Source organism: Chinchilla lanigera, unplaced genomic scaffold (genome assembly GCF_000276665.1).
Source record: "Chinchilla lanigera isolate Chin_1 unplaced genomic scaffold, ChiLan1.0 scaffold00006, whole genome shotgun sequence".
Classification (NCBI taxonomy): domain Eukaryota; kingdom Metazoa; phylum Chordata; class Mammalia; order Rodentia; family Chinchillidae; genus Chinchilla; species Chinchilla lanigera.
In genome coordinates, this window is record NW_004955407.1 from 18,927,206 (window position 1) to 18,941,424 (window position 14,219).

At 35.8% G+C, this 14,219-nt stretch overlaps 1 protein-coding gene across 1 annotated transcript; it reads right to left on the reverse strand.

The window, feature by feature from the left end:
* Positions 1 to 5: 5 nt before the first annotated feature.
* Positions 6 to 12,371, reverse strand: Btg3 (BTG family, member 3; the record flags this gene model as incomplete). Its single annotated transcript, XM_013503870.1, is given in 4 exon segments — positions 6 to 678; positions 3,693 to 3,900; positions 8,350 to 8,487; positions 12,193 to 12,371. Coding segments are annotated over 4 exon segments (759 nt in total). The 3' UTR covers positions 6 to 438.
* Positions 12,372 to 14,219: the final 1,848 nt, after the last annotated feature.

Sequence of the window (14,219 nt, forward strand, 5' to 3'; positions counted from 1 at the left end):
AATCATCATGCCTCAAACTACTTTTTATTTGCAACTACATGATTTCACACAGTTTTTCTAAACAACATAAAATAGATTTTCTTGTATTATAAATAACTTACACACTCTCCATAAAGTAAATGCTCAACGGTGCTAGAACAGATCATCCACTCCTACAGTGTTTTTGTATCCAACAGAGTTGATGCACAATATATAAATACTCAAGTCCAATATTAAAAACTCAGGCACTTGACTAATAAAGTTTCTTAAACTATATCAATATATCTAAAGTGCATATATATATATTTTTTAAGAAAGATTATTCTCATAACTTCTCTATAAAAATAAGTTTGATGGTTTGGTTCATCTAACTTCACTACTATGAATATGAACTTTTAATGTGTAATAAGGTATATTCTACCCTTTTTTCCAATATGACAACAAGAGAATCAAAAGGAGCTAGTGAGGTGCTAACATGTGAGGATTAATCCAGTGATTCCGGTCACAATGCACTCCAGGAGGAGGTACCCATGTCACTGGAATTGAGCGATATGGTTTATTCTTCCTTCCCTGATTGGGATAACCAAACGGAACTGGAGGAGGGTAGTGACTCTGATGACCATTTCCACGGTACATTCCTGGCTTTTTCCTAGGCATAGGATGCCACATTGGAAGAGGTGGGAATATCAGTTCTGAAATCTGTAGAAGAGAAAACATTAATTCAAATGAAAAATTAGTCAGCACCTGCCTAGCAAGCATGAGGTTCTGAGTTCAATTCCCAGTACTAGTCCTATGCTCAGTAAACACTGAGCAGTAAACACTCAGTAGGTAACCTTTTAGATTACTCATGAAAGACAAAATCACTCACAGTCTTCTAAAAGTATGTCTAAGAGACATTCCTATGGTTAAATCTAAATATTTTAAAAACTTATTAATAATAGGTGATCAATGCTTTCTGAGTGAAGAACTTAATAAACTCAAACACTTAAGATAGTTTCACCCAGAAAAGGTCACAAAATGGAATGCATGGGAGCTTATAAGAACATACAGTTTTACAGTGTTTTCAATGCCAAGCAAGGAGTCACTTATGGTCCTGTAAAATATGTTAGCATTTATGCCTCTGTCTTGGGTCTACTGAACAATAACAAAAATCTCTGGAACAGAGAAGCTTCTGCAGATGATTCAGTTGTAGCCAGTTCAGCATTTGGGAAAAGCAGTCTTACATTATTCCTTTATTTGCAACCACATGATTTCACACTATTTTTTTCTGTACTCAAAAAATTTTTCTAAACATAAAATAGATTTTATGGTAGGCTCACCAAGCTCACATTATTATAAGCAGTTTGGGACCTCTACTCAGAATGCTCATGCTATAAGTTGTCTAATCTGTCCTTACAAATGAAATTTTTTAATTTATATTCTGTACAACACTATATTCATACGCTAGAAAATATAAAATGTAGAAAAGGGTAAAAAGTGAGTCCCTATTCAAATTAAAATGCCCAACAGCCCTTCCTGGGCAACTGACACTAGTCAATTTTTTGTGCATATCTCTGAGCACATGTACACACATTTTAAAAAATACTATTCTGTGCCTTACTTGTTTTACTTGGCTTTACAGACATGTATTTTCGTTTTCCTTTTTTTTTTTTTGAGACAGGGTTTCACTATGCAGTTCAGGCTGGCCTTGAGCCCACTTTGCAGCCCAGGGTGGCCTCAAACTGGCAAGGATCCTCCTGCCTCAGCCTCCTGAGTGCTGGGATTACATGTGTGCACTACCATGCCCGGCATTTTCATTTTTCTTGATAAATACTTAGGGTTAGAATTGTTGGCTGTTAAAGATCAGATACATACTTACCTTTAAAAAGTACATTTTTGAAAGTGGCCGTACCATTTACATTCCCGTTAGTGATTTATGAAGTCTAGCTGCTTCACATCTTTGCCAACATTTGGTGTCAGGGTTTTTAATTTGGAACAAGTACTGTTTCACTGTGGTTTTAATTTGCATTTGCCTGACAACAAATGAGGCTGAACACCTTTTTGTGGCTATCAGGTTATTTATGCAACTTCTTCTGTATAGATTTTTCTCACAACTTTTGCCAGTTATTTTAAATTAGATAATTTGTCTTTGCTATCAATTTGTAGGACTGATTTTTAAAGTATACTCGGGAGACAAATTCTTTACAGATGTATATTGTATTTTGTCCCAGTTTATGGTTTGCTTATTTGTCTTCTCAGTGGCTTCTGATGACCACAGAGATTTTAAAAAAAGATTCTGAATTGTAGTTAAATTTATGAGGTCTATTTCCTTTTTAGTGCTCTCTGTGACCCCTAGAAATCTTTGCCTATACCAAGATATAATACATATTTCCTTATATTTTCTTCTAAAGGCACTAAAGATTTACGTTTTATGTTTTAGGTCAATGATCCTTTCAAATAGTAGGTCTATTTTTCTCCCTTCTATACAGATTATTCAGTTGTTTCAGCACCAGTTCTTAAGTACTGTCCCCAGTGAATTGCTCTGGCATTGTGCATGTGGTGACAGGGGACCAACTAGAATATATATTAAGTGGATTTATTCTGGACTTGTATTATCCCACTGACACACTCATTTATCTTCAAATCATTCTCACACTGTCTCAAATATAGTATTTATGTTAGTGTCATTGCTCTGACTTGATTCTCTTTTTTCAAAGATTCTGAATCAATCTGTTCCTTAATGGAAGAGTTCACGTATTTTTCACTTCTGTATTTGTGGAGAGTTGACTCCAGGTATACCTTTCAGAAACACTACAAAACAAGAACCCAAACTAGGGACTTTTTGCCCTTATTTGATAACCTCCTTTAAAGCTCTTGGCAATATCAGATTGAAGATATAAAGTAGACAGAAAGAAAAGATTAAAATGGGACACATATACACTAGTTTTCTAGTATAAGGGTTTAGAATGAGAGAATTTCTCTGCTGTGAAATGTTTTGTTGAGTATAATGCTGTATTAGTCAATGCTTTACTAGAATATAGTTGTAGAGGAGGGCAGATTTAATGTGTGAGAGTGCAAAATGCCTGTCTGTGCACTGGAGACCCAAAGGGTACAATCAAGGGCTTAGATCCCAAGGCAGTGTCCCATGTAAGACCATGTCTGCACCAAAAGGCTGAAGAGTAAGTGTCAGAAGGCTGAGGGATCTGCACTACAGCCAGGATATGATGCTCAAAACAGAAGCCAAGAGCTTTACCAAAGAGAATAGCAGCCAAAGCTCAGCAGCCTCTGCTCGTCTCTGGCAGGCCCTCATAGGTGAACTGCAGCAGAGGACTCCAGGATTCTGGAATAAGGCCTTTCCAAGGAAAACCAGCAGCAACGAGGATTAGCAAGGAAGATCTCCTCCTGTAATCCTTTTGTAACTGTCCTGACAACAATCCTCAGGTAGATTTTCCATGCCCAGAACCACACTGACTTAATTCAGCTGGGTGCTCCCACTCAGGTTGGCCACAATCAATCCACCACAAATACCAAGAAATACTTTTAAAAAAACATGTAAAGACACCTGATGTCCATGCCTATTATTCTAGTGGTCTTTCTTGATGGAAAGAAAATAAATGCCATTGGATTTAAAAAGAAAACCTAAAAATTAAGGGCCAATTTATTTATAATGAATTATTAGCAATCTGATTTACTATGAACCTTATCTTGCTTAACAAGTAAAATCTGCTGGTTACCTGGTACACAGGACTTGGGGTTGCAGTCAGTGAACTGGGTTTTACTTCTACTTCCTTATTTGTTTCTTCATCTGAAGAAGAGGATCCTGAATGATAATCAGAGGTGACCTTATCAAGGGCTCTGGTAACTTTTTTGGAGATATCATCCTTGTTCTCATCTTCATTTTCAAAGCTGGCAACAATGAATGCATTGTTTTTCTCTCCATACCTAAGTGCACATAAAATATTTACAAATTTTCAAGTCTCACCAACAAAGCAAGTACTGTAGTCATAAATACAATTAAATACGTCTGGACATGCCAACCAAAGTAATAAAGGAAACATCCCAGAACTGGCCCCTATACATTTAATATCCTATTCCAGCTCCATGCCAGCAAACAGGCCATAATTTTCTACTTCTGGTCTATTTAAGTACAAATAAAAGTGATCATATTTTCTTGCTCAATTTTCCCTTTTCAGCTGATTCCTAACAAAAATCATTTAAAACATAACAAATACACTGGCTGTACTTTTGTATGTTACCAGTGAAATCAACTGGATATTTCTTATGAGATTTACATTTATCATGATTAAATTAAAAACAAGCCTGTGTTTACTGTATTCACACTGATAAAAATGAGAATTCAAGCAGTTACTGATGCTGGAGAAAAAGACCTGTTGAGAAAAGAGTTGGCTTCAATTATATCGCTTGCCTCTAACCTAAACTATTTTTTAAAAAAGTAAAGTAAGTAAGCCTTTTTATCCTTCAAAAACACTGAAGGCTTGGTATATGAAAATTGTAACTGGTAACCCTAAGTGTTGGTTACTAAAAAACAAAAAGGAAAATAAATTCTGTAATGAGAACAGCAAAATAGGACTTAATTCAAAAGGCAAAGGAAAAACCCACAAATCTACTCAAGTAGCTTGCACAATGTAAACACTGAAATAATTGCTAATGTTTTAGGACAAAGGAAATAGTTAAAACACAAAGTGACCCTAAGCTTGAAAAATATTAAAGTAACTGAGTAGAAATGTCAACCTTTTGATTCAGCAGAAAACCAAGATTAACTGCTGTCATTCAAAGATAACTAACTCTTGTTTCAAATTATTTTTGAATCCTTATAACATCTTATAAGGTAAAATGCCTAACTACTATAATCTCTGAAAGTTTATGTGGAAATCCAATATTCTCACAAGTAAACACTATTTAAATCACTGTGCTGTCTTCCACTTCCACAGGCTGAGTGGAGTCATAAATGCTACTCAAATATGGTGTACAGCTCCTTTCTTCTATCCCTTTCCAGTTTATTTCACAAATGGTATTGGTATTGCTATGGTCTGGTGGAAGGAGCACTGGACTAATTTCTTGTTCTGGCTCTGCCACTAACTAGCTCTGGGAGGAGAGGAGAAAGGCTTTGGTTTCTTATATGCTGGATGAGGAGGTGGAGATGACTAAACATCTGATGATCTTCAACTATCCATTTTTTTTTTTTTTTCAACAAGGTCTTGTTATGCAGTTCAGTTGGTCCTGACCTGAACTCACTATGTAGCCCAAGCTGGCCTGGAATTTGCAATGATCCTCCATGCTCAACTAACCAGCAATTATTAGTATAAAATGTCAGCGCAGTTGGGTACAAAATTCATATCATATATATCATTTCAAGTTTACTTAGCATATAGTTTAAGTAACAGAAATTATATCTTCAGGTCTGCCATTAAGGAGTCAAAATGCAAGCAAAACAAAAAGGCTAGAAGTCTGGAAAAGTCCCTGCCTTTGCAGAAATAGAAATCTAAACCAAGGTTAGATATCCAATGACTGAAAGATCAGCCTTATCTTGCTTCCTTTCCTCATTCCCTCCCTTCCTCCTGGTCTGCAGTACTGGGGACTGAACCTAGGGCCTTTGCACTGAGCTACACCCCCAACTTTTTTTTAATTTTTTGAGCCAGGGTATTGTTAAGTTGCCTAGGCTGGGACTGAACTTGGGATCTTCCTACCTCAGCCACCATACCTGGCTTATCAGATTTCTTTGACAATTAGCTTCTGCACTACTCCTTTTGTAGTACTGTGGTATGAGGGCTTCTTTAATGGTAAGCTAAGCTGCTGATCCTACTACTGTAACACCAAAATATGCAGCGATTTCCTTAGCATTAGTAAAGGACAACTTTTAAACATCTTCCCCCCAAGTAATGCACTGATAAAACATCAATGCTAATGTAGTTAGTACTAAAGCAAATCAAGTTATCTAATAGTCTCTATCAAAAAATATTGTACAGATTACTTTAAAAGTTAGGAAATACGTTGAATATGAATACTTCCAACTATTCATGGACTTTCTTATCATAGGAAAGATCCGCTATTTATTCTGGATCCTAAAATATTTCATTAAATGATAACCTTTCTAACTATATGGCAGTCTTTGTACTCACGTAGCATTTATCCTGACAGAGGATACTATAAACTATAGTTTATAAAACTATAAAGAATGTTGAAAAACTATAAAGAATGTTCTGAGTGCTACTCAATTTCTTTTAAAATCTTAGTTTCTAGTATACCAGTGAGTTATTAAAGACTTTGAGATATTTGTTCAACCATATAACTGCTATATCAGCATTGTTTTAATTTCCAGAACATTTATTTTTCTAGTTTTGTTCAAAATCCTTTCTCAGTATTTCAGTGTCTCTTAACTCACTTTAATCATCTTTACTCAACTGCTAATCCATCTTTCTTTTCAGGGTTCTCTTAGTACTGAATGATCACCCTACATTCTAAAGGTGATTTCTGTTAGAAGTGAGAAAAAGAAATTGCAGACAAGTTTTGCAAAATTTTAATTATCAATAAAATTATTAGAAGGCTATTAAAGCCAAACATTTTCCTGAAATTAACAAGATGAAAGCATAGTAGTGTTTTTCATAATATGGCACCATCAAGCAAAGTATCTACTTAATTAGAATGTCTAAATAACTACAGCTTTTATCTTCAGATGCCAAGATTTATTTTAAGCTTTTAAAGTATGTCCAAAATGTTTGTCAATTATCAGATTTTAAAAATATTCTCAGCTATAAAAACTTTTCCCTGATTTAGATTTATTGTATTAACTATATGAAGATGTGACAATGTATCTACTTTTTAGCTTTTGCTTTCTTGCCTCTCCATCAGACTTTATGACATTTTTGTAGTTTTATGATCACTATGACCCACCTTGTTTAAAATGTTGCTTCTGATTTTTTTATGGGCTGAGAAATTACACAATTAACTTTAAAAATTATGTTAAAAGAGAGTCAATCAGGTTCCAAGTACAGGTCAAACAAAAACGTTAACAGTAACTTTGTGATAGTTATTTCTTGTTAGCAGATGTCTTTTTGCAGGGATTTCAGTGGTCAGAGTCTCACAAGTCCAACATTAGTTTCAGGTGAGATAAAAATGTTTGACTTTCTTAGATCAAAGAGAGATGGCTTAGTTTTCCTCTTTTACCAAGAAAAAAGTATTGGACAACCTTTCTCTCTATAAAATACTATCTCCTACACACCTGGTTTCACCAAACAGTAAGTTTATACCGAATGTTGACAAAATAGGTGATAATTGCCATGAGTATTGTCACTAAAATTTGGTGGAAGACTAGCTGTGTATTTTTGGGACTACATATCTTCACTTCCACCTTCTGAGGATAAGGTCAAAAGCTATGAAACATTAAAAGGAGCTCTCCTATAGAGGAGAACTGAAGTGCAGCTCTCAACAGAGAACTGCACTTCAAAAACAATCTACACATACAACTATAAGAAAATTCTTGAGGGGGTTCCATGCCTCTAGTTCATCTTGTTTCTTCCTCCTCTAGGAACTTCATTCGCACTTTGTCACCTAGTCAAACTCAACTCATCTCTCCGCTCCCAATTCAAGTATAACCTACTCAGTACTTTCCTTTTCTCCAGCAGAGCCAATAACTCTTCTGTATCATCTACCACTGAACTTTGTAAGTATTTCTATTATAGCATAAACCAGACTCCACTGCAACTTGCTTACCTATTCTTCTCCATTGCCTCTCTCTAAAAGCAAAATGTTTGAAAACCCCACAACTAAGAATACCTTGTCCACAATGTTTTTTGAAGGAACAGAGTTTAAACCTACCACTCATCTTTTATAACTGTGAGATAAAAGAAGTAATTTCCCATTATGAAAAAAAAAGTGAAAGTATCAGTCATGTGAAAACCAAACAGGAGAGACAGAGGTATAACAGACTAACTTTTTTTTTTTTTGGTACTGGGAATCAAACTCAGGACCTTGCGCTTGCCAGGCTGGTGCTTGTGCCCCTGAGCTATATCCCCAGCCTTAGAGAGAGGTATAATAAAGACAAAGACCAATCAAAAGTTACTATGTAGTGCTATTTGGAAGTAGTTTCTTTCCAAACTTGAGAGAAATTATACCACCAATGAAAGACAGTAATTGACTTAGAGAAGTCTAAGTATCATTTTACTTTTTGGACTATGATAAAATTTTTGGTAAACCTCCAGGAAATCCTTATCCAATCTGATTCTGAGTTCCTTTAGCTGTAAAGCAGGAAAGTAACAAGTACTTCATAAAATTCATATCTGCAAGCCAAAACCACTGCCATATATATACAGAGATAGGCCTTATATGAGAAAATTTTGCAAAATCAGTTTACTACCAAATGTGAGAACTCACCGACAGCACACCTCACATGGGTCCACCCACAGAGTGAGCTCCTTGGGTAAGCCCAGGTCACTGTACAAGATGCAGCTGTTCTCACAGGCTTTTAAGACATCAGGATCAACTCTCTGAAACTTATTGACACGAATGCATCTATAACAAAGTGAAGTTACATTAATGGCTTTAACTGCATCTTAATCACAGATCTATCTACCAGTTGCCAAAGTGAGTAATTTAAAAAATGAAATAGCCTAAAGAACCCAGGAGACTATTTATCTTAGATAATGAATGTGAACTACTGGCTAGAGGACAGCAGAATCAAGACTGTTTCGTCCGCTGAAAAGGCACATATGTGAGCCCAGAGTAATCACTAGAAATCATTCCACTTTTGTTTGCCCAGACTTGACTGCATATGTACATTAAGTGAGCAGGAAGTAGGAAATTTTCATAAAATTATTTGTAATTCTAATGGTACAATTTTTGTAAGCTAAGTTCCTGAACAGCAGAATCTATAACAAAGACCCAGGATTTCCAGATGATATTTGGAAAGTCTTATGACTTTTTAATCTGTCATTAATTTAACATCCCAGATAATATATAAAGATAGTATGTAAGGTAACAGGCTACCCTTTGCCTCATCTATAATATGAAAAATACAGTCAAGGGCATAGAACTATTTGTATCATGTACTGTACTTATAATTAAGATATAATCCTTAAATATTATGGGATTATTTCATAGAACTGTTAAAGAAGGATCTTTAAACAAAAAGTTGCCAAAACAAATGAGAAAAATGCCTAAACCAAACCAATAGATCCTGTTACACACGCTTTTTAGTCTAACAAATATCACATTTACCAACAGAATGTTCAAAGATGGCTACTACAGTGCATGCAAAAACATACTAACAAGAATTCCACTTAAGCAGGAAAAAGGTAGCTACAGTGGAAAACACTGCCTACAACCAAGAACTAATCAAGAGAACCTAGTCTGTTAGTACTTATTTATTGGATGTACTTAGATTAAATCTGTTCTTCAAATCTGAAGCTATAAAATAAGGCAACACAAATTAACTGACAACTAGTAATTATGCTATAAAATACAGTGCTGTCAAGAATAATGTGCTATTTAGTTTTTAAAAACATTTTATTAGTTGGTATCAGATTTCATTGAAAGAATAAAAAAAGTTCTCGTAACAGCTAATTGTTTCTAAAATATAATTATAGTAATTGAATGTTCGCTATGTAATAGGCAGTTTCTTAAATGCTTGTTGTGTATTAACTCTTTTAATACAACTACTCTATGTGCTAAGTACTGTTCTTACCACTACAAGGAAAAAACAAGGTACAGAGTTGGAGCAAGTTGTGCAAGATCACAACCGAGTAGTGATAAAATCTAGGGATCAAACCCATGCCTCCAGTCTCCAAAGTTCACCTTCCTTAACAAAACTTAAGGCTGAGGCTGTGGCACAGGAGTGGAGGGTTTGCCTGACATATGTGAAGCACTATTCCTAGCATCACAAAACAAAATAAAAAAAAAAAAAAACAGAACAATATCCTATTCTGTCTGTTTGTGCCAATGTCAGTATCATTAACCATGTAACAAATTCAGAGTGAAAGAGTTTGTTTTTAGTATGTAAGATGCTGCTTGAACCTTAGAACTATGCTACAGATTCTAATACTGTATTAGGTAATTCAAAAGCCCCTTGTGTTCCAGTGTCAAAAGCAGTTAAGAATAAGGAGATATATCTTATCTATTATAAGGGCAATGTGGCTCTAAGCTTAAAAACTGTAAATGTAGATAGCTAAACACAGACTTTGCTTCAACAAATTTAGATACCTTATATATTTGTATGTTATTCTTTCACCCTACATGCTGTGCTGACTTACTTATTACTACTTTTCAAAAATAAGATTTTAAAAGTTGCATACAAGTATTTATCATTGTCTTTATTCTAGTTTTTTGCAATTATAAAGTATAAGAAACATTCATATTCATATGTATTTATCTGCACTTGATTATGCTTCCAAAAGACTTTAGAAGACTTAGTATTTAAAAGCCATGAATGTTTTTATAGATTTTAATACTGCCAAACTCCCTTTCATAAACATCTTACCTATGTGTACTATTAATATGTATAATAAGAAACAATCTTAATTTATAAATATGTTGGAAGAAAAAGTGCTTCAACCTATTCTATGAACTGAAGACACTTTATTAATAACTCTAGTTTATTCTGTATTCTCATTTTTATAAAAGAGTCTTCAATCTACCACGAAGACTTAGTTTCCTACTTCAAGGGCATCTTTAAAATGACTCAGTGACACTTCTGATCACATGCCAATTTAATCCTGTTTCACTAATTTCTCAAGTTTTTAGAATTAATGGAAATGAAACTATACAGTCTGACCTTTAAGCATTTACTTGACAGTGCCTCTTTCTTTCAGTAATAATACAGTGGCTGGGCACTTCCAAAAGGCATCATCCAATGTCAGATCAGTGTAAAAAGCCTCAATAACTCTAACTCACATCTTCAGAAATGAAGCCTCAAAAGCTCTAACTTGTGCAAGAAAAAATGAACAGAATCAAGTGAGAAGATTAAAAAACCTCGCAAGTCTTTGTTAATAGCCACATTTCTACTTTAATTCACACATTCCAAATTACTAGAGGAACTCTGAATAAAAATGAAGGAGGAAATACACTAAATATCTTGGTTCTTTTCTTGTCAATAGAACACCAACTCACTTGGCTTTTAGCAAATGAAAAATAAATCATACTTTTGCCTCCCTCCTTAACAGTCCTACACTTGCAAGAGCTCCGTGAGAGCAGGAAGTTCTTTTCACACCAAAGCACAAAAGTGCTGATTTGTGGAGGAAACTCTGAGGACAACAACAGACAAAAAATTTCTATAGTTGTCACTATAGTCACAACTATTCTACTTTTGTTATTTTTTACTCATCCAAAAATGGGTAAAGGTTTGACAAGCTAGGTTTAAAAGGAGATTCTCAGCTCAGATTCTTCAGCAGTTATATAAATACTAGGGAGTGAGCATGCCAGGACATGTTTTGTAAGAACCTGCTCTTCTTTACCTCAAGCTGTAAATGCAACTTACAACCCAGACTATAAAGACAGCCACAAGTGAGAATTTTCTTCATTTTCAGTGCCAAGGCTGTGGTGTGTAAAAAGATCGTGAGAATAGCAGTCAGTGAGACTTGGAATTCTAATTCCAGAACCAGTATTTACCAGGTGTGGATATTATCCATATCCACACAGGCCAGGTGGCATATTTAATGCCAGAGGATCTACCGATGTTGAATTATCTTTATCTATAATACAGTCATCCTAGTTTCTACCACAAAGAATTATGCATAATATAAATAAAGTTTTTTCCTTTTAGTATCAAGAACATATTAGGTTTCTAATAATCTTAGTTTCCCTTCTCCATAAAACTTGTTCTTTAAAACACTGGTAGCATGTCATTTACTTTTGGATATAAGACAACTCATTTCCCTCAACTGTTATCATATCCATTTGAGTCACAAGTCCTCCAAAATTGTGAAAACCCCCCAGTACCTCTATGATACAGAGAAAGGTACTCAGGAGCCAGGCTATAACTACAAAAGACTAACTCCTATGAGCCCATAGCATTGTGTCCCAAGTCTAGATGGTGCGACTCCTCCAACAAATTTTTATACTTTAGAATGAGTAAAGACCACCCCTCCCAAAATTGTGTATGTTGCAGATAAAGTCTTTACATGCATCAGTTGGATATCCTTTGTCCCCTATTCCTGAACACCTTTCAGGACTTGATTTGCCTCTTCACATGGTCCAATCCAACTGTGCAATTTAATCTTTTACCTGTAGGCCTGTCCTTTTGATGGTTTTTCTGGATACCAGTGGTTTTTGTATTTTTCTTGGAGTATTTGAGTCAATTTTTCAGCAAACCTCTCAACTGCCTCTTTTTTCAATTTATCATGTTTTCGAACTAGTCTTGTAAAAAAGAAGACAACAGCAGCAATTTCGTTCTTCATTTTTTCCTGCAAAGACAAAACAAGTTTTTTTTTAAAAAAAAAAGTATAAAAACTGAAAGATAAAAGTTCTGCAAAGTGTCTCTCCTCAGAGCTTCCCTTCCTCCTCCTACTTTATCTCATGTTTCACTGGCTCATATCTAGAGTTAGGAACACTAAATTATGTTTATGCCATAAAGACCTTACTATAGAATTTTATCACTTATCTTTGGGAATAAGTTCAGTAGAGATAACTTAGCAAATTGTTCCTGTTGACTGAAGTAAGAGATGGGAAAGGAAGGAGTAATGCTAGAAAGTACAGGGTTATTTTTGAGTAATGCTAGAAAGTACAGGGTTATTACAGGTAATGCTAGAAAGTATAGTAATAAAATTATTCTAAAAGTATGTAATGGCTGTACAACTTTGAATATATTAAGACCACTGAACTCTTTAATTGGTGAGTTACATGGTATATGAATTATACATTACAATAAAAATTTTTACTGAGTTTCTACCAGTACTCTTTTAGGAATAAAGACACACTTCTCTAAAATACAGGACAAAAATAATGGCTCTATCAAAACAGAGAATAGAAATTTCGGGTCACCCACAGAAAGACTAAAATGACCCCAGAAAGTTAGCTGCACTTTAGCATTGTCTCAAAGAAGTTTTTTAAAAATGACAGACCTGACTTATCACTGATTAATCGATAAAGGCAAAAACCTTGTCCTGTGACTGTTTCGATATATAGTCTTCTGTCTTTACTCGATGAGCTCATTCATTTGGCAGCTTTAAGTAACCTGGAGTTGTTCAGATGCTGCATTAACTAAGCAACATCGCCTTTCTGGAAGCCAATTATTTAAGACATGCAGTTTCTACTACGTTCAATCTAAAAACCAACTAAGCAACAGTGTGTGTGTCTCCTTTCAAAAAATAAAGATCATTCTGTTAGCTTTCTTTTCCCAAACTGCTCTTTAAGTCTCTCTTCATAATGTGATTCTTCTGCAAATTCAAACAAGGGACTTACTTCACTGTGAAATAAATTTTATATAGCTATTTGAGAAGTGTGCTGGCAACCATACCCTCCCTGATTCTGGTCGGGAAGACACCCAAACCTTCCTTCTGGAACCCCAGAATGCCAAAATCACCTTTCACTGCTGGCTACCAGGAGCTGGATATGGATCAGCACACAAAATAGAGAGGCGGGCACGCACTCTAGTCCACTACAAATGCTGTACGACCTGAGCCTGAAGAAGGTACGCCATTACCACTTTATAAAGCTACACTTGCGCTCTACCATGTTCTGCTGGGAAAGAAAACCCACTGGAATTTAATATGCAGTTTGGAGAGAAAGCTGCTGATGGAACCATCCTAGGCTCTCCACGCCACCGAACAAAACAAGGAAACACTCTACGGAATCCTTAACTAAATCATTCTCATTCATTCCATTTGCCAACTATGTGCTACCTACCAATGTTCGGGGATTTGCTTTTGTCTGCCCAGTTCCCTATCAACAAATAAAAATGAAGCAAGGAAGGAAAAAACCACTTAGTGGTTGCTTTTGCTTGTAACACAAGATGAGTCATAAGGACTTTATTTTTCTATCTGAAGGAATCTGACCGGAATAGCAGAAAAACGAGCCCACCCCCACGCGCACTCCAGGAGCACGCGAAGCTGAGGGCGAGCGCTTCCAGGCAGAGAAGCCCCAGAGGCGAGCGCGGCTCCAGGCCCGCGGCGTCCGAAGCTGCCACCACCCGCCCGCCCACTCTCGGAGCCCGAGCTCCCATTTTAAACCCCGCACGGTGACGTCACCGGGACGTCGTCACCGCGGCTGCTCCTCAACTTAGTTCTACTTTGTCCCACAGTCTCCGCAGCGCC